The sequence below is a fragment of the Taudactylus pleione genome, unplaced genomic scaffold, assembly GCF_031769625.1.
Source record: "Taudactylus pleione unplaced genomic scaffold, aTauple2 ptg000043l, whole genome shotgun sequence".
Classification (NCBI taxonomy): Eukaryota; Metazoa; Chordata; class Amphibia; order Anura; family Myobatrachidae; genus Taudactylus; species Taudactylus pleione.
Genome location: NW_028284445.1, coordinates 4877105 through 4898193, shown reverse-complemented (window position 1 = coordinate 4898193; position 21089 = coordinate 4877105). Strand labels below are relative to the sequence as shown.

The window sequence follows — 21089 nt, the reverse complement described above, 5'->3', positions numbered from 1 at the left end:
AGCAGAGAGGAGACAGGCCTGGGGGAGGAGCGCTGCCACAGGACCCATCGGCAGCGCAGAGAGGTCTGTGTGCAGTGTGGGAGGCGCCGGCTGTGTACAGGGAAGGCGCGCTCCCCTGGCATGCAATTAACCCCTGGGACGCTGCAGCGCTTGCCGCTCAGCTGCGTCCCGCTGTCCCAGGGGGGTAGTGGAAGGTTACCTGGCTCCACGCTGCAGCCAGTCCCCAGGCAGCCCCCTGCCTGGGGACTGTGGACCATGTGCTCAGCAGGGACCCACCGCGGGACCCCCGCTACTTACCTGCTCCCCTTGAATCCGGCCATGGTCCGAAACATCTGGGGTCACCGCTGGCCGTGACCCCAGATGCTTACCAGCATCCCTGGATCAGTACCGGCGTTCTGGTACCGGCGGGGTGTATGGGAGACAGCATGGACGTCAGCAGTGACGGGGTATAGGAGGGGGACCCTAGTGCATCCTGGTTGGCTGAAAACTTAACTCTATGGTGCCCGATGCCTGTGGATACCCTATGGACCCTGATGTAGAAACTTCAGTTTTCTCCAGCAATAAAGTTGGATTTATCTTATAATAGAAACAAACTTGTCATTCTACCAATACTTCTAGTATCCAAACAAGTACCCACCTCGGTTTGTTGCTGAAAAAACGAGTTGGCAGTCACTGGAGTCCCCTGAGTGTCTGTTCTGGTTTCCATGAGTCTCTGGAGGGTTGTATGGTGGTGGAGGTGTATCTGAGGACACAAAGGCATGTTTTTTTGTGATGGGAGAATTCAGTAAATCAGACAATGGAGCCTTTGCAGACATCTGTATAGTTCACCTGTGATCTGGTAGGGACTTCCAGGTTCTGAAGAACTTCTGGGAGAATCGGGATAGCCAATAGTGTTTGGCGAGTGATGAAAAATGTTGTTGGGTGAGGAGGAGAACGGAGTGCATGATGGTTGCTGGAAAGACTCGGGGAAGGTGGCATTATGTGGCATGAGTGGCTCATTGTTGAGGGACGTATTCCGGAACTTGGCAAGCAGGCTGAGTTGCGGGTTAAACTCACTATGTCTTGGAACTAGTACCGGTGGCAAGACTTAAATAAAAAAAGAAAACAGTTAAAGAGAACTCACCATGAATATAACATTTCCATATCTAGCTGAAAAGTTATTTCGAATCAAAAGACAATGTTATAATAGTCACAAACAGAGAAATGTTTTCCAATTAAATGTTTTCAAGAAAAAATAGCAAAACAAAAATCACAGCAGCCCATAAGATTCTGAATTGTAGATTAGCTGCATTCAGTTCTAAAGACGGTGGTCCCTCGCCCCAGGGAGTTGGTAATATAGTAACCACTTGCTTACGCCATTGTAGATGGTAGTACCAGCATCTCTCTCCTGTATGAGAGCTGGAACCGCCAATCATAGTGACGAAAGGAAGGGGCATATCAAACAGTGAAGTATTTCCTGGGTTTTCTGCATCTCACCACAAAACAAATTCCCAATATGTGGGAAGAGTGACATAAGGTGAGCCTCCATTTATGTTTAAATCTAAAGAGACAAGTCACATAGACCAATCGTGGATTAGAATCAATTCACAAAATAAGTTTTACCTGGAGTTTCCACCCGGCGGTAATGGTAAGGGTTTATGCATACGTCCTTTTGTTTTGATCCAAATGGGAACTCACAGCATTCAAGTGGTTTTAGCTCATGGTGTGACTGCAGATCAGGCCACCTCCAGACCCTACAATAGATGACATGTGGAAGACCCTTGCGATGTGACACTTGCAGCCGCCCATCCAGAGAACGTGGGATAGTGACACATTTGCTGAGCTGTCCTGGCGTACTCAGCGCCCTCTCCAGCTCTTCCATCGCGCCTTTCTTCTTCTTTAACTTCTTCACCAGTGAATCCACTGCCTTTTCCGCCCATTTTTCCTCTTCATCTCCTTGCTTCCAGCCAAGCAGCCGTTTAACGGCAGGGCTAGTGAAGGAGAAAAGGGAACTGATGGGGGTGCTGGAGTGCATATGAGTTGGTAATGTCACTTTGTGGTCTAATGAAGTAAATATATAAACACCTCTTCTATTTTTTGTTTTTTAATTTGTAATCTGGTCATGGAGTGCGTTCTCCTCAGCTAGTAGAAAGACTGTGAAAGTACTCCTAAAAATGAAACAAGAGTCACAATCAGAATGGTTGTATATATGAAAATCATTTCTAAACACTGATGAAACAAAAAGAAACTAACATATGAATAATACAGAAAGTACAGTACTGGCTTACAGGGTCGTTGAGAAAAAAATAATAATTGATTAAAGGTAAACTCTACTGTAGATCCCAAAATATTTGGAATACATAGGACAGATTTAATAGCGCATTGGATAAACTGAATGAAAGTGAGACAATGGGGTATATTTACTAAAGTGCGGGTTTATAGAATTGGAGATGTTGTCCAAAACAACCAACCAGATTCTAGCTATTATCTTCTAAATGGTCCTAAGTAAATGATAAGTAGAATCTCGTTGGTTGATATGGGCAACATTTCCACTTCTAAAAACCTGCACTTTAGTAAATATACCCCAATGAGTCTTATTGTCTGATGATGGCACACCACTCGGGCTGATGGAAATCAAATCCGATCCAGGGTGATAAATTTAAAGCACAGGTTCTCAAACTCGGTCCTCAGGACCCCCAAACAGTACCTGTTTTCCAGGTGTCCTCACAGAATCACAAGTGAAATAATTAGCTCTACCTGTCAATCTTTTAAAATGTGTCAGTGAGTAATGAATACACCTGTGCATCTGCTGGGTGATCTAGAAAATGTGTGGGGTCCTGAGGACCGAGTTTAGGAACAACTGATTTAGAGCATACAAATTGCCCACGGAAATTGCCACATGTAAATTAGCCATAACGCGATTAAGGTGACATGTGCCCTGGCTAGGGGGGTCTCGGTAGTCTTGAAATATAGTTGCAGTTATAAAATAAAAGGTTAAAATGTAAACTAAATAAGAATAATTTCAAAAAGTGCAAATATATACCCGTGCCTCTTGGCAATATCATATACCTGTGGGTGATTAGACGCATACAGATTGGCACAGCTGGATGGCAATATCTATTGCGAATGCAAAAAACTTTGGGCCTGATTCAGACCCACTCGCGAGGGGCTGTCCGCTCGCAAGTGGGTCGATGGTGTGCACTGCGCATGCGCACGACGGAGGGGCGTGCTGTCGATGTTGATCAGAAGCCGGCCCCACTGACATCACTAGTGATGTCAGTGGGAGTGATTTTGGCTCTGATAGAGCCAAAATCACTCCTGGCCTTGCGGTTGAAAAACTCAACCGCAGGCTTCTGTTCGCACTGGCGATGGTCGCGATGGTCAAGACCATCGCGACCATCATCCTGCACGCTCGTATAGGCTGTGGGTGGTGACCCACAGCTATATGAGCGTCCAGGAGGACGCTCCATAGTTATGGAGGTGGGCCCTGATTCAGAGCGAGCGCTCTGGTCAGAGCGTCCGGCTCTGAATCAGGGCCCTTGTCTCTTCTGATGAAAGGAAATGGGTGGATCAGGAAGTCTCTGGCTAAATGCTCATCCCATTAGGCCCACCACAAGCATAAAATTAGACTTGAGGGATGAGGTATTTAAATTGTATTTCTATAGGGGAAATCCCCAGTCAGTGGGTAACTACAAATCTCAGGAGGTGCAGGTAATCAGTAGTATCTGTAACCAATGTGACTTCTGATGTTTATATGTGCACAAATACCCATGTAGTACAAATATTAAAATGGACTAACACATATAGGGCTCAAGTTCGAGTTGCACCCAAAAGGGCACCAGTGTATATTTCTCTGCGAGTTTATGCAAATGCTCCTACAAACTCCTTCCTCTGTACATCCGGATTGCGTGTGGATTGTGTGCAACTCAGATTAGGCCCAGAATAAGGACAGTCTTAGTGGTCCATTCAATTATCTCGTCCCTGTCATGCCACACTTACTGTAGGTCCGTGCTTGCTGATTTTTGTCCACAGCCTAAAAGGGCTACGTACAAAAATCAGCAAGTCTGGAGCGAGATCGTGGTAACTTTGCCGGCGTTTCCATGCAGCTGCACCATCAACTCACCCTCTCGTCATTAATTGAATTGACCCCTATATGTTCTCTCATTGTCATGATTATACGAATACTTAGAAACCTTAATTAAAGATATTTTTAGTGTCTGACACTCTCATTTTAATCATTTTAACCCAGATAATGTCAGGCTTCAGCACTGGGTCAGTATAGGTTTATAGCACCCATACAGCTTGTTAAGTCCGGCATAGTCCATTTTACCATACACTACACCTACATAGGCGAACTGCAGACAAAAACCTGATGTGTGTGTGGTTTGTCATTAAACTGCATGTGGTTTAGGGGTTTGCAAACCGCAACATGTTGGATGCAGTTTGAAATTTCACTCTTCCACCCACAGGGTGATAAATCTTGCAGTTTGGAAAACTGCATCCAAATTGTGGCAAGTTGCACTTTAATGCATCAACAAAATACAAACAGCATCATCTCATGAATACATTTTGGTGCTTTAATCATTGATTTATTAAACTGATTGTAATAACAGTGTCTGATATGCATTTTTTTTTAAATGCTTTATACATATGTGTCCTTTGTCATCTATCCTCAATACGCCATGCCTGCCGTGAGTGAGCCGTCAGGTCCTGTGCAACTCTGCTAGCATCTAATTTGCAAAGTGATGCGACTAGGACAAAACAGGAGACTGTGCTGATTAATTTGATATTGGACACATGTACATCTGTGTGCAACTAAGAGGTCTATTTACTAAGCTATGTTAGGAGATAAAGTGAACGGTGATAAGGTATCAGCCAATCAGCTCCTAACTGACATTTTTCAAACACAGCCTGTGACATGGCAGTTAGGAGCTGATTGGCTGGTACCTTATCACCCTTCACTTAATCTCCTAACAAAGCTTAGTAAATAGACCCCTGAGACTGTAAATGGAACTTGGCGTGGAAAAAAGCTGCGTCCGCAGCATTGTGGGACTTCGTATTTTGATTGAGAGACTAAAGGTGGGTACACACCTGACAGATATATCTACAGATGATGGTCGTTCATACACACTGAATGGCCATCATCTGCTTGTGCCCTCGGGTCCCGGCGCTGTGTACGGGCACTCGGTAACCTGCCGATGGACATATATGTCTGCAGACATATCTGTCCATCGGCTGTGCAGCACAGTCAATGCGATATGTCGGTGAACGCCGACGTTCACCAACATGTCGCGGGTACACACTGGCCGACGGGCAGCAGATATATTGGCCGATCAATTGATCGGCCAATGTATCTGTCAGTGTGTACCCAGCATAAGTGGCACACAGATAAACAAGTGTCACATATCAAATTAATCAGCACAGTTCCTAGTAGCATCGTTCAGTGCTAGCAGAGTCTCACGGGACCAGCCGCACCAAGAGGGGCTATTTGGCGCAACTCCCTGGTGGTCTCCCATCCAAGTACTAATCAGGCCCAATACTGTATAGCTTCCAAGATCAGACAAGATTGGGCATATTCAGTAAGGTATGGTTGTAGGACTATATAAACAGGAGATTGGGGCTCCTGGTGTAATATAGTTAAGGGTTATTTAGGACTAACTCTTAGGGGACTTAGGGGAACGGACACTAGCAATACATTTCGCTTTCTTTTTTCTTTTGTATTACCACTCTGTGTGTTGTGACCATGTGATGACTTATTCAATGTACATCCGTATTTCATGTTAATAATACAAATTATGCTACTTTTGAACAAGGCGATGAGGAAATTTATCTGGGCTGGAAAGAGACCCAGAGTCTCTCTTTTTAAACTCCAGCAAACTACTGATCTAGGTGGGGTGAACTTACCATGCATTAAAACCTATTCCTTGGCGGCTAATTATCGCATCGCCATGGACTGGATAGGAGGTCATAGTCACTATAGCAATTATGGCATTGAACAAGCATTTAGTCCTGGAACTCATTTGGTAACTTTATTACATATGTCCCCATCCTCTCTCCCGTCAGATATCAAAGAGAATATACTTTTATCTACCACATGTGTGGCCTGGAGACAAACTCGCTCTATGTTAAAGATATCTTGGTCCCACACATTTTTTCTCCCATTATCAGATAACCCTCTTTTCCCTGGTGGATGGACATCCCCCTACTCAAAAACCTGGTCCCTTCAGGGTTTACGTTACTTATGTCATATGATAGATGTTGATACTCAGCAGCCTTACTCACATGGTCAACTTCAACAGCGATTTCCTAATTTATCTATCCCTATGTTTCCTTATTTACAAGCATCTAGCTATTTACAAAGAACAAAGAGAGGGTTTATGAAGACAGATAATCAGTTTAAACTAGATGACAAACTTCGTTTAAAACTGGGTGATCCCTTTTCTTCTTCCGATATATACTCATATATAAGACCCACAATAGATTTATCTAAAATAACAGGAGGTCTTGCCAAATGGAAAAAGGATTTTCCAGAGCTGGATTTATCCCTCTTAGCTCAAGCCACCAGACGATTAAACAAAGAATTGATATCAATTTCTTACGCAGAAATGAATTATAAAATCCTACACAGGGCATACTATACCCCTAGATTACAATATTTAACCGGGAAATCTGCAAACGCCAATTGTGTTAAGTGTAAAGCTCCAGACGCTGATATATATCACTGTCTGTCATGCACATATGTTCAACAATTTTGGGAACAGGTTCTTTGGTATATTAAAAATACATTACATATAGATTTTGTGATGACCCCGGAATGGGCCTTTAGGAATAGATACGAATTATCCTCAACACATACACTGACTAAATCAGAGAAATGTCTTTTGACTAAAATAGCAGCTACAGCCAAAAAACTATTTTATCCTGCTGGGTTGAACCCAATTACCATCTATTAACCTAATGTTGCCAAGATTAGTTTATCTGTTCAACATGGATTGGTCCTCTACATCTATTGACAAAGAAAAATTGTCATGGAAATTTTTTTCAATATGGCTCCCTCTCATTCATACATTATCGCCTGAACTGAAGGCATCTCTTAAGCGCAGTTTTCAATGGACAACCTGGTATAGTTTAGCAGTTATAGAACGTCAAACACCTTTTTAATGTGTAGGACAAGACAAGTGTTAATGATAATGTTTTAACAATTTGTATGGTTCTTGATTTTAATCTTTTTCTCTTTGGTAGATTTACGAGGAAATTATTTACAAATAAAGTCGATAATTAACATAAAGGTTAAACAAGACACTATAACTCCAGATGACAGTTGGAGTAATTTATTCATAATTTAACAGTCAACCAATGTGTCCCAAGATTGTACAATGGTTTATTAAACATCAGAACGGGAAGGAGAGAAGAAAAAGAAAAATTGTTTTTGTTATGTAATAATCTCATTTTGTTCAAAAGGAATTCTGTAACAATGTAATACTGTGAATTTGGGTCAAACATTAATAATAATAAAAAAAAAAATTATGCTATGTATTGTTTGGTTAAAATGTATGGTGTCTGCTAAGTGCTCTAGGGGAATATAAATTAGCACCATCCCTACCGAAACATATGGGATTTGCATACCCATGTACAATCATATGAATACTATATAAATGCCGTTTACATGTGATATGATTATCCCCAGGCACTACTAGACTGACATTACTTATACCTGCATTTATCTGTTTATATGGCTGTATGAATATGATATACATACTTTAGAAGGTAACATAACCAATTTATTCATTAATCAAAGTATGCTGGTGCAATACTTTGTTTGTAATTTATGTCCATTGTTTAATCAAAGCGGACTTTTCATACTGAGTTAGTCCTACATAATGCCCTTAACTATATTACACCAGGAGCCCCAATCTCCTGTTTATATAGTCCTACAACCATACCTTACTGAATATGCCCAATCTTGTCTGATCTTGGAAGCTATACAGTATTGGGCCTGATTAGTACTTGGATGGGAGACCACCAGGGAATATTGGGTGTTGTAGGTAATATTTAGGAGCAGAACGGGACTAAGGGCCTGCTTCAGAGCCGAACGCTCTGACCAGAGCGCTCGCTCTGAATCAGTGCCCTCCTCCATGAAAATGGAGCGGCCTCCTGGCCGCTCGCATAGCTGTGGGTGACCACCCACAGCATATGCGAGCGTCCATAATGATGGTCGCGATGGTCTTGACCATCGCGACCATCGGGCTTGCGACGGAGACCCTGCGGTCGCAAGCCCACTAGTGATGTCAGTGGGGCCGGCTTCAGACGGTAGGCGTTCCCATGGGAACGCCTCCGTCTGGCAGGCACGTGCTGTCAATCAACATCGACAGCACGCCCCCTTTGGTGCGAGACCCGGAGCGATGGAGAGCCCGTTGCTCGCCGGGTCTCGCGCATGCGCACGACGGAGCTCCCTTCGTCGTGCGCATACGCAGTGGGGGAACATCGACCCGCTTGCGAGCGTCCTGTGCTCGCGAGCGGGTCTGAATGACCCCCTAAGTGTATAATAGCAGGGACATAAGTGATTACATTTGATTTGATTTATGTTGATTTCAGGATCACCACGGGTACAAAACTCCTGTATGATGTGAATAAATAATCTAGAATTTATAGGAGCATAATTACCCAGAATTATTTGAATATTTATTTTGCCATATCCATTTATTCTATTAAAATGAGGAGATCCGCAGCTTTTTAATAATTACTAATAAAGGTTAAATCTTATTAAATTTGTTTTAAGAGTGCCCCAACAACTAGCCCTTCTGATTTCTAGCTATGTAATCATATCCATAAACATTGATCATCCAAATAATGTATTGGGAAACATACAAAGCAACCATTGGACATTCAGCCAACAAGGACAGCACCTACAGTATGTGTGGCCATCTTTACTAACATTTCTCCTACATCACAGGTCCTGAAAATATACATAGCTGGGTAATTGTTTCTTGAGAAAAAAAGTTTTATAGCCAGGAACAGAGGTCAATGGCAATGAGCCATAGCCAAGATATAAGACCTTGGCTTGTAATTCAAGAAAATCAATATATGTAGGGTTCACAACTAGGGAAGACACTGCTTGTCTGTGACTGCATGGCTCAGCAGACCAGGATATCTTCCCCGAGATAAAAGCTACACAAGACTATCTGGTAAGGGGAATACTCTCTCATAAAGGTTATGACGATTTAACAGGGATAATGCTATTTGTCTCAGGTACTGGTACCCAACTGGACCTGGCCTAGTAAATCAAGATACAGATTCTTATAGAGATTTTTTTATTGAGTCATATCTGTGACACATCTCGACATGGACTCCTACAGGACCCAATATGCTGGTTACATATAGCTGGATCTGGATAGGTTTCACTAATGAGAAGGAGTCACCTACTGTACGTGACATATGATTACTCTTTGGGGTATATGTAATCGTATACCAGTTGCAGGCAGCCACCAGATGTTGACGATTTGGCCTGTAAATTTAAAGCAGCAATAGTTTAAATGGAAAAACGAGGTTGGTTTTACCTTTAAAATTGTTGCCTCTTTAAATCTACGGGCTGAATCGCCGACATCTCATGGCTGCCTGCAACTTCTCAATACCCAGATGTGTTAGTTAATACTGAGTCTATATGCTGCATGATACACGTCTGTATACATTTGTATACCCTTTGAGACACACTAAATTGTAGTACCCGATCCAATTTCCTGTAAACCCATCATTATCACACATTATCAGAGGAGATAGAATCTATACTTTTCAGTGTCTAATGTTCCCATCATTGTGGCCAGTTTTGATCCTCATTTTGTTATAGCTATGGTTACTAACTATTGGCAACTGAATCAGCAGGATAGATTCAGAAGCATCACTTACAGAGTTTTGGGGGATTGTTAGGGGGGCCAGATGATAGAACTTTCATCTCTGTTATTAGCAATACAAAAGTTAAACCCCCCATATTTTTGGTACACCTCTTGGCAAACAAGAGGAAATTATGAAGGTAGAAAGACTGTGCTGAGCAGAATAATCAAGAAGATAATTATAAACCACTAACGATAACAATTAAAAGTGGCCATTTATCATGACTTGATTGCATTTTTGTCAGAAAGTGTATGATTCCCATCCTTCATTGGCAAGCAGGACCTGCTCATTGATAAAGGGGGTAAGAAATGCTCCTGGTAGCATCACAATGGATGGCTGGGGGAATAGGATAGATGTGAGAATCCCTGAATACCTCTCTAATCCTGTAGCAGTTTGTAGTATACAGCAACATATACATATCACACCCACAGCCAGCCAGACAAACAGAGATTACAACATGCATTAATAGCTGTTTCGTAAGCTTTATTTGTATAGCATTTTGCACTGAGAAAATGTGACAACAGATCAGAAAACATCACAGGCAATACTACACAAATGTTTTGCTTTGGAGAGGAATGAAGAAGAACATTGATCCCCTTCCAGTTAAATAAAATTGCTCGCCGGTGACATCAGCCTGAATTAGAGCACCGCTCTTGTCAATGGGAACAGAGCCAAGAGTGTGAATTAAAGATGAAGCAATAGCGTGCACCCTGTCTGATAGAAGCCCAGATATAACGGCCATACAGAATTTCTTCATGCCAAGTTATTTTCTTAATAACACATAATTGATACACAGTGTTAATAAAACAGCAAGACGCAGAGATAAATATAGGGCACCTTTGCCATTAGCTGGAAACATGCTGTAGTCTGCGGGTCTATATTTTCTACATTCATCTCCTGCTTCCATTATTCAAATGATCCTTCTCTTTATGATGTGCGGACAGGGCTATTGGAATTCTGGTTTCTGGAGCAACAGACTATTTACAGCAATTACTGTAACTATCCTCTGGCAGAACGCTGGTCCTTCAAAAGCTGAATCCAGGTGTTCCACCAGGAACTCATCAGTTAGGGAACAAAATTAGTGGATGTCAAGTAATAGTTCTGTCTCTAGAACCTTGCTCTGCCAATGTGCAAAACTAGTATCAATACGAAGCTGAGCACACATTTTATTTGTACATTCACATGCGTTGTATCACCACGCCACCAGTGCCGCTGGGGATGTAATTTCTCAGTTCAATTCTGACACCTCATTAGAACGCCTCTTGGGTTACCATTTTGATTTGACTGTGAGCTCCCGGGTTGGTGTCTCATGAGGGCCGATTGTGGTCAGCTGTTTTTTGGGGCGGTATTTAAGTAAGATTTGTTATTTGCACATTTATCCCTGAGGAAAGTGTAACAAACACTGAAATGCTGGAACAGCAATTGCCTTTGATGTTTATTATCCCCAAGCACCACTTTCTAGATATATATATATTTATGTATATTATATACAGTATTTTAGATAGATAGATATATAGATAGATAGATAGATAGATAGATAAACACACGTATATACTTCTCTAGGTATTACACAAAAACATAAAGTTTGCTATATTGTGCATTTCCCAAGAAGAATTTTGGAATGTATGGTTTAGGACAGTGGTCCCCAAACTGGGTGCCGTGGCACTCTGGGGTGCCTCAGAGCACTTGCAGGGGTGCCTCAGGTTGGTAGTTCAGTAACAAATGATTATTAATCAGTGTGATAGGCATAACCAGTGCTAATGAAATATGTGGATAAAAAATATGAGATATGGTAAGAACTTACCTTTGTTATCTCTATTTCTACGAAGTCCATAGGGTTTGACAGGATACCTTGGGGTATAGGTGATGACGTCAGGCATCGGGCACTATAGAGTTAAGTTTTCAGCCTCCCAGGATGCACTAGGGTCCCCCTTTTATACCACGCCCCCGAGCCAAGGCATCTCAGTTACGTACCAAGCCATAGGCCGGAGAAGGAAGAGAGAGAAAAAAGATCTGGACACACACAAGAATCACATTCTCACCAGAGGGAGACGGAAAAACCGGTGACCAGAGTAAAGCCCATCTGCAGCACAGGTGCGACAGGGCGGGAGTTCTGTGGAACCCTATGGACTTCGTAGAAATAGAGATAACAAAGGTAAGTTCTTACCATATCTCATATTTTCTACTTCAGGGTCCATAGGGTATCCACAGGATACCTTGGGGATGTCCCAAAGCAGTATCCTTTAAGGGTGGGGACGCTCCTGTGCTGAAAGGAGAATCCGCTGCCCGAAGGAAGCATCCTGAGAGGCAAAGGTGTCAAATGCGTAATACCTCACAAATGTATGGACCGAGGACCACGTGGCAGCCTTGCACATCTGGACTGCAGAGACACCACGTCGAGCTGCCCACGAAGGACCCACAGACCTAGTGGAATGAGCCCTCACAGAGGATGGAACCGGCAGGCCTTCATGAAGATAAGCTTCTGAAATGGCCATACGGATCCAAGCTGCCAAAGTTTGCTTTGAAGCAGGCCAACCCTTTTTACGGAAGCCATAGAGGACAAAGAAGTGCGGTCAACATAAATCCTTAAGGCCCGCACAACGTCCAAAGTGGCCTCACCCACCGACAGGTCAGGTGAGTTAAAAGCCGGCACAACTATTTCCTCGTTGATATGAAAACGGGAAACAACTTTGGGAAGAAAATCAGGACCAGTGCGCGGCACCGCCCTGTTCCCATGAAAAATCAAGAAAGGGGGTCTACAAAAGAGCCCCTAAATCAGAAACACGTCTGGCTGAAGCGATGGCCAGAAGGAAAATTGTTTTAGCTGTCAGCCATTTAACATCCACTGAGCCCAGTGGTTCAAACGGCGGTCCCTGGAGAGCCCTCAGAACCACAGCTAAATCCCAAGGCTCCACCGGTGGAACAAATGGCGGCTGAATTCTAAGAACACCTTGCATAAAGGTGCGCACATCAGGGATTGTAGCAATCCTACGATGGAACCAGACAGACAGGGCAGACACCTGCACCTTCAAAGAAGCAAGGCGAAGCCCATGGTCTAGTCCCGCCTGTAGGAAGGCTAGCACTCTAGACAGACGGAAATCCCGAGGTGCATAATCTCTCGGTCGACACCATTGGAAGAACGTATGCCACAGACGATGGTATATTCTTGCAGAAGATGGTTTCCGAGCTCTCAGCATAGTGCGTACTACAGAGCTGGGAAACCCCCTGGACCTTAACATGGCCGTCTCAACAGCCACGCCATCAAAGACAGCCGAGTCAGGTCCGGGTGAAGACAAGGACCCTGTGACAGTAGGTCCGGTCGTAGCGGCAACCGCAGAGGAATGTCCACGGACAGACCCTGAAGGTCTGAGAACCAGTGCCGTCTGGGCCATGCAGGAGCTATCAACAGGAGCGTCCCTCCTTCCTGTTTGAATTTCCGGATTACCCGTGGAAGAAGGGAAAACGGAGGAAAGAGATAGGCAAACCGGAACGTCCACTGGACGGACAGAGCATCCACCAGAGACGCCTTTTCGTCTCTTGTGCGAGACCCATACACCGACAACTTGTTGTTGTGCCGTGACGCCATGAGGGCGATCTCTGGAAGACCCCACCTGTCCACCAGAAGTTGAAAGACGTCCTGGTGCAGAGACCATTCCCCTGGATGAACGTCCTGGCAACTGAGAAAGTTGGCCTCCCAGTTGAGGACTCCCGGGATGAATACCGCTGATATGGCCGGGAGATTGCGCTCCGCCCAGATCAGGATGCGGGACACCTCTACGAGTGCCGCCCGACTTCGGGTTCCTCCTTGTTGATTTATGTAGGCCAAGGTGGTGGCGTTGTCCGACTGGACCTGCACGGGATGACCGTGGAGAACCCGATGGGCCTGCTGGAGAGCATTGAAAACGGCGCGGAGTTCCAAGTTGTTTATCGGAAGCTCCTTTTCCGCCTGAGTCCATCTGCCCTGGAACAAGTGTGGACCCGAGACCGCTCCCCAGCCCCGAAGACTGGCGTCCGTCGTCAATAGGACCCAGTTCGCCACTCAAAACGGACGACCCTTGTTGAGATGGGTCGTCTGCAACCACCAGGCAAGGGACAGGCGAACCCCTGGAGTGAGCACCATCGTCTGGGACTTGAGACTCTGAGGCAGTCCATTCCATTTGGACAGGATAAATTGCTGCAGAGGTCTGGAGTGAAACTGGGCATATTCCACCATGTTGAATACGGACACCATGGAGCCCAGTAACCTCATTGCCAAGTGAAGAGACACACGGCGACTCTGCAGACAACTGCGCACCCTCAACTGCAAGGCAGAGATCTTTTCCCCCGTCACAAAGATCCTCTGCTGACTGGAGTCCAACAAGGCTCCGAGGTGCAGAATCCTCTGAGACGGGATCAGGGTGGACTTTTGCCAGTTTATCAACCAGCTGTGCCATTGCAGTACTGCAATCGTCAGGTCCAAATGGTGTAGAAGGAGCTCCGGAGATCCTGCCACCAACAGAAGGTCGTCTAGGTACGGCAACATGCGGACTCCCTGCAGCCGCAGGGTAGCCGCCATGACCGCCATAACCTTGGTGAACACACATGGTGCTGTCGCCAGGCCAAAAGGTAACGCCCGGAACTGGAAATGATCGTTGCGGATTGCAAACCTGAGGAACTGTTGATGGCGCAAAAGAATAGGGACATGCAGGTAGGCGTCCTGTATGTTCAACGACACCATGTAATCCCCAGGTTCCAGCGCCAGAATGATGGACCGTAGGGTCTCCATCCGAAACCTCAGCACCCGCAAGGACATGAGTGCTTTTAGGTTGAGGATCGGACGGTATGACCCATTGGGTTTCTGCACCAAAAACAGATTGTAATAGAAACCCCAGCCCCTCTGGGAGAAAGGAACAGGCGCTATAACTCCAGCCTGGAGCATAGTGTGCAAAACCTTCCGCAGTTCCGAGGCTTTGTTCCGGTCTGATGGAAGACCCGTGGTGAAGAATCGGTGAGAAACCATCTTGTGAACCCAACTGTCTGTCGTGGTTACCTACCAACACTGGGCGAACCGTAGCAGGCGGCCTCCCACTCTGGGATCCCCTGTCAGGCCGCAGGTTTGTCATCGGACTTAGGGGCCGGACGTCTGGTACTCCAGGCCTGCTTCCGGGGCTTGGCCGATTTCTTGGGGCCAGCCTGTCGGGGAAAGGACTGTGCCTTAGGCCTACCCTGGGCCCTGTAAGGCCGAAAGGACGACGTACCTGAACTGGAAGGAACTACAGCAGATGGGAGACATGCCGATTTGGCTGCCGCCAGTGTGGCTACAATTTTGTCCAGATCCGGACCAAATAGGATTTCTCCATTAAAAGGCAAAGCTTCCAAACCCTTTTTGGAATCAGCGTCCGCCTTCCAAGATCGCAATCATAAGGTGCGACGAGCCGCCACAGCTGCCGAAGAAACCCAAGAAGTCAGGGTACTGATATCTAAAGCCGCTTCGTTAATGTAAGTGGCCGAATCCCGGAGATTGCCTATCAACTCGGTCTGTTCAGCCGAACAGTCGGAATCGAAAGACGCCTCCAAACTATCAGCCCAGCGCTCCATAGCTCTGGCTACCCAACAAATGGCCATAGCCGGCCTGGCTGCCTCCCCCCCCCCCGTGAGGGAATAAACGGACTTCAGGCAGATTTCCACCTTACGGTCCGTCGCATCCTTTAAGGAGGACATGGAGAGCATGGGCGACGTGGTACTTCGGACCAGGCGTGTCACATGAGAATCCACCTGTGGTGGGGATTCCCACTTAGCAAAATAATTGTCTGCAAACGGATAAGCCAATGCTAAACGTTTTTGAGGCTGATACCGTCTGCCAGGATGTTTCCACGCGTCCTCTAAGTGGTCCTTCAATTGACCCGAAAGAGGAAACACTGTGGCGTCACCCTTAACATCTTTGAAAAAGGCATATTTGGATTTTGATACCGGAGGTTCATCATCCTCAATAACTAAAGCTGTGCGGACTGCACGAATAAGGCCAGGTATATAAACCTTAGACTTAGCGTCCGACTCTTTTGTACGGAGAGGTTCTTTGCCCGACAGATCCAGAATCTCCCCATCATCGGTCATCCCCTCGTCATCCTCATAAGGAGTGGACAGAGACGCCACCGGCCGCTTGTGAGGCCGCAACACAGACTCCCCTTGTAACACGACTGACAAATGCTGCACAGAACTTGAGAGACCTGAGGAGGGGAAATAGGGAGACTGTGGGATACCATCAGTTGTCTCTGGAACCCCTGCATGGGCGACGACACCACTGACTGCTGGGACAATCCCATTTGAGGGAACGCAGGTTGCGGAGCTAACTGGCCCACTAGGGTTGTAAGCGCTTTAGCGAAACAAGCCCAGGGCGGTTCCTTTACCGGAGCCTTAACAGTAATTGGCCGCGTCAATAAAAAACACTGCCGACATAGCCCCTCCGCGCTACCTTCCCCCTCCGCTATAGGTACCTTACACGTAGTACACAGAAGCTGGAGAGGAAAATCACTTTCAGACATGATGGAAAGTATGTGACCCCTCTCACTGATACGCGTTAGTATAGTGAGAGAACCGCCCTGCAATCACCGCACCGCAAGGGCTTTAGCAGAAGAAGGGCAGGGACAGTGAAAAGGCTGACAGTAGAAAGTGAAAGTACAGGCAGCAGACGCTAGCAGCAGTCACATACAATGCAAAGAAATCAATCCCTGCACTATCAGCGCTGATCCTCAACTACGCAGACACAGGGTCTGGTAGGACACAGCGCTGCATACACAGACCTGTTCCAATGGAGGAGAGGTATGCCGGGGGACACAGACCACAATGCCACCGATCAGCAGCTTCCAGCAGCGTTCACCATGCTTCCATAAAGATGGCCACTGAGGAGCAGAGAGGAGGCCGGCCTGGGGGAGGAGTGCTGCCACAGGGCCAATCGGCAGGTGCAGAGAGGGCTGTGTGCAGCGGGGGAGGCGCCGGCTGTGTACAGGGAAGGCGCGCTCCCCTGGCATGCAGTTAACCCCTGGGACGTCGCAGCGCTACCGCTCAGCTGCGGTCCGCTGTCCCAGGAAGGTAGTGGAAGCGCAGGTCCGAAACCTGGCTCCATGCTGCAGCCAGTCCCCAGGGAGCCCCCTGCCTGGAGACTCCGGACCGTGTTCCAGCGGGGACCCACCGCGGGACCTCGCTGCTTACCTGCTGTCCCCCTTAAATCCGGCCATGGTCCCAAACATCTGGGGTCACCGCTAGCTGTGAACCCAGATGCCTACCAGCATCCCTGGATCAGTACCGGCGTTCTGGTACCAGCAGGGGTGTAGGGAAGACAGCATGGACATCAAGAATGACTGTCCATGCTGTACCTCCAGATGTGCAGCCACAGCTGCCTTGTAGAAAACTTCAGGGGCTATCCTTAGCCCCCCTCTAAACAGGTGCATCCGACTCCGAGCAGGGCACCAACGAAACTGGGATGCCTTGGCTCGGGGTGCGGGGTATAGGAGGGGGACCCTAGTGCATCCTGGGAGGCTGAAAACTCTGTGGTGCCCGATGCCTGACGTCATCACCTATACCCCAAGGTATCCTGTGGATACCCTATGGACCCTGAAGTAGAAAGAAGCGCAGCTCTGTCAACCATCACATAACTGAACCTAATGGTGACATATAAGAGAAATTTACTTTTGCCCCAGAGGTGCCATGGAAAAAATGCTGATGCTGATACTCTAGGGTGCAGTGTTTTGAAAAAGTTTGGGAACCACTGGTTTAGGAAATACGCCTTACGCCACGTTGTCCCTAGTAGGCATCAGTGTAATAAGTTTTATGATCCCTTAGAAACAGCAACTGGGATTTAAGTTTGGTAGATAACATCTAGAGTCAATAGTTCATGTCAATAGGTTCGTTTACATTGGCAAGATTATAAAATTGTCTTGAAGGTACTTGACACAGAAGTGGTTTTATGTAGACAAAACAGGACTACGTCAACAGTGCTTGTAGCATTTGCAATGACCCTGCAGTCCAGGACTACCACACTGTTGGCATGCTGTGATTAGATAGGGTGTTGGAAGGAAAGAAATTGCCACATTCAGAGTATTGTTGATTCTATAAATGAAAGTCAGTACTGAGAGAATGGAAGATACCGTAATCCTTTGTTGTTACAAATAGGGCTACGGACAGTTTAATCAATATAATAATGATGTGCCTGTTGCTTGTCCATATAGGACCATACCAACCATCACCCAACAGATCTCTTCACACTTCTTCAGCAGAGAAAGTCATCATCTCAGCCATTATAATGCAGCTGCTGACTTCTCATTGGCTGCTATCTCTGCTTTCCTTCCAATTATATTTTCCATCTGCGTTTTTGCTGATATATCATGGACCACATACTTGTGCTTATCCCTAAGGCCTATCACTGGCAGCAGTGACATCCCGAGAACCAAGGTAAGAAAAGTTTTGCCATTCAAACAATAACATGACATGGGCACCTGTATTAAACTCAGTGTTTATGGCAGAGGATAGATCACAGAGAATGTGGTTAGAAGAAAAAAATGTAGGATAATGTGCAAAATGTTGTAAAACCTGTTTCAGTTCAGCTTCATCTCTAAGTAGAAGTATATATTTATAGCATCTTACTTCTGCACCTCTCACTCAGTTCTCACAATGGGCTTTGGGTACTATAAGGAGGAAGAAGCAAGGATTTGAGATCATATATCTAATAAATTAACTTTCTTCAAGATGTTGCTAAGCTGTGTGTTTAGTGGCATCTGAGTTAGGAGAGGGGGAGAGAGCACAAGGGAGCTCTGGGTCAAGGGAAGATTGGTTAAGAAAAAAACATTATTATTATTATGATTATGAATATTATAATTTATTTATATAGCGCCATCATACTCTACAACCCTTTACAAAAGAGCTTTTCAACCTCTTAGGGTACATAACCACTTAAAAGGTTTAAAATTTAGAAAGGTTATACATTACCTGAGGTACTGTATATATGTGACAGACCTATGCAATGCTGGCTTAAAGTTACAATAATAGTTCCAAAAATAGAAAGACTTGTGAGAAGGGCACTGGTAAATGGGGATTCCTTTAGTGTTGCAGATAATTGGGGAGTGTTGATCTATGCTTCTGTGGGTCTGTTTACTAATATTCACTGGCTTAGACCAACAGATATACAGTATACTAGTTCACTGTAAGAGAAGAGGAAGATGTAATAACCACAGCTATCAAGACATAGGGGTCCATTTACTAAACAGTGTTAGGAGACAGAGTGAAAAGTGATAAGGTGCCAGCCAATCAGCTCCCAACTGACATTTTTCAAACACAGCCTGTGAAATGGCAGTTAGGAGCTGATTGGCTGGCACCTTATTACTTTTCACTCTTTCTCCTAACACTGCTTAGTAATGTGATTGGTTGAATATGCTCAAGTTCTGCCTTGTCTAATTACCTGATCATGTACAAGTAATAGATAGGAGTCAGCCAGGGGCTTCTTAAGAGAGATGGGGGCCCGTGTGCGGTCCCCCTCCTCTCTCTTGCGGTCCCGCGGTGGGTGGTGCGGCAGTAGATTCTGGCTTAGTGCCGATGGACACACCTGCCGATGAACAGATATGTCTGCAGACATATCTGTCCATCGGCTGTGCAGCACAGCCAATGCCCGTCTGGTACATACTGCCCGACGGGCACCAGATACATTGGCCGATCAATCGATCGGCCAATATATCTGTCAGTGTGTACCCAGCTCAACATTATACAGTGATGCACAATTTGATGATGATTCACAAACAAAGGATTTAAGGAGATAAGCGTAAGTTACATTTGCGGAGTCATCACTAAAAGGACTTACTGGCACCACTTATGTTAGCATCCAGCTGCAGACCTTTGTTTTCTATTTTCTACAACACAGTACATAATGCTACAGACTGTGCCAGAGCTTCATAAATAAACCACGAGAGTATAAGCTTTTAGCCCACAACTGATATTTTCATAGAATTGAACTGACTGCAGCTGGGAGCAATGTGAGGTGGATTTCATATACCAGAGTAAGCACTTCTGCTCCATAGATCCCGATAAATTCAAAACTGGGTCTCAAATAACAAATCTCCCCTGACTAGCACTAAACATTATTAATTATACACAGAATAATAATTATAGCACCCATACTGAAATCTGACATTTCGGAGGCTATTTTTTTGCTGCGCTAATTAATGGGTGCTCGATGTAGTAATACAATTGTTTTTGGGCGCCCAATAATTATCGCGCTTGTTGTGCCCAATTAGATCAGGTTTAAAACGGCTAAACCCATCTAAAGTCCTGGTTAACGCGCACAAACCACAGTTTTATTGCACATTTCTGCTCACCACCTCAACAGGGTATGGGCAGAAATGTGTGCTCCCAAGGCTATTCGCAACCTAATGAAGCAACAACTGAATTGCTCCGTTGGGCGCCCATTATTAGCAGCCACTGGAGCTAACAATTGAATCCCCCCATTATTACCTACAGGTGGCATAGTGACGGCAGATATTTATAGTTGTCCATTTATGGGCCAATGATACACGGATACAAACGTGGGTGGCCAAACTGGGGGACACTCCAACTTTTAGAGCTCGGGAAAAGCAGCCAGATTAGTTCCAGCTTAAACCAGGGCTTGTTTGTGAAATTGGTTGTTGACCGTACACTCAAGCCAATAGCCGTCATTTTTAACATGCCCAATAATGGTTCTATTAGTTTCATAGTTATTATCACACATAGTGCTTGCTTTGGGCTGCACACACTGTAATATTGGGCCAGTCACCTACAATATCACAGCATATATCCAGCTTTCAATAAGGGGTAGGATGGAAGAAATTAGGAGCAAAGTTTAATGTCTGCCACTTTTGCTCATCTGTCTAGACAACAACCTCAGTAGTTTGTAAGTTATTTAATACAAGAATGTGTTTCCTATAATATCTGAATGCTGTTGACCGGAGTTTGACACATATACTGTAAGACAATATGTGCATTCATATAAATAAAGTTACACATACACTGAGGCTCAAACACTTAGTCAGTACTGTCAGTGTGGTGTTTATTCAGAACCCACAAAGCTATAGAGTATACTCTTAATTAATCAATGCATGTCTTGCTTTTGATGTGTATCACAAAATGTTGCAAGTAAAAATAACTGTTCATGACTAGAGATGGTGCTATATTACCTGATGAGTCACGTTGAGTAATGTACGATAACCTTTGCAATAAAAGCT

At 45.2% G+C, this 21089-nt stretch overlaps 1 protein-coding gene and 1 pseudogene across 1 annotated transcript in view; one reads left to right on the top strand and one right to left on the bottom strand.

The window, feature by feature from the left end:
• The window catches only part of SMAD9 (SMAD family member 9), a 43827-nt gene that overhangs the window by 17374 nt on the left and 5364 nt on the right, over nucleotides 1–21089 (bottom strand). The window contains exons 2-4 of the mRNA XM_088460207.1: nucleotides 1603–2147; nucleotides 829–1086; nucleotides 638–742 (exon numbers count right to left, since the gene is read on the bottom strand). Coding sequence (XP_088316333.1) covers nucleotides 638–742; nucleotides 829–1086; nucleotides 1603–2014 — 775 coding nt within the window. The 5' untranslated portion in view covers nucleotides 2015–2147. The remainder of the gene's footprint in view (nucleotides 1–637; nucleotides 743–828; nucleotides 1087–1602; nucleotides 2148–21089) is intronic.
• Nucleotides 7909–8027, top strand: LOC148537826 (5S ribosomal RNA; annotated as a pseudogene).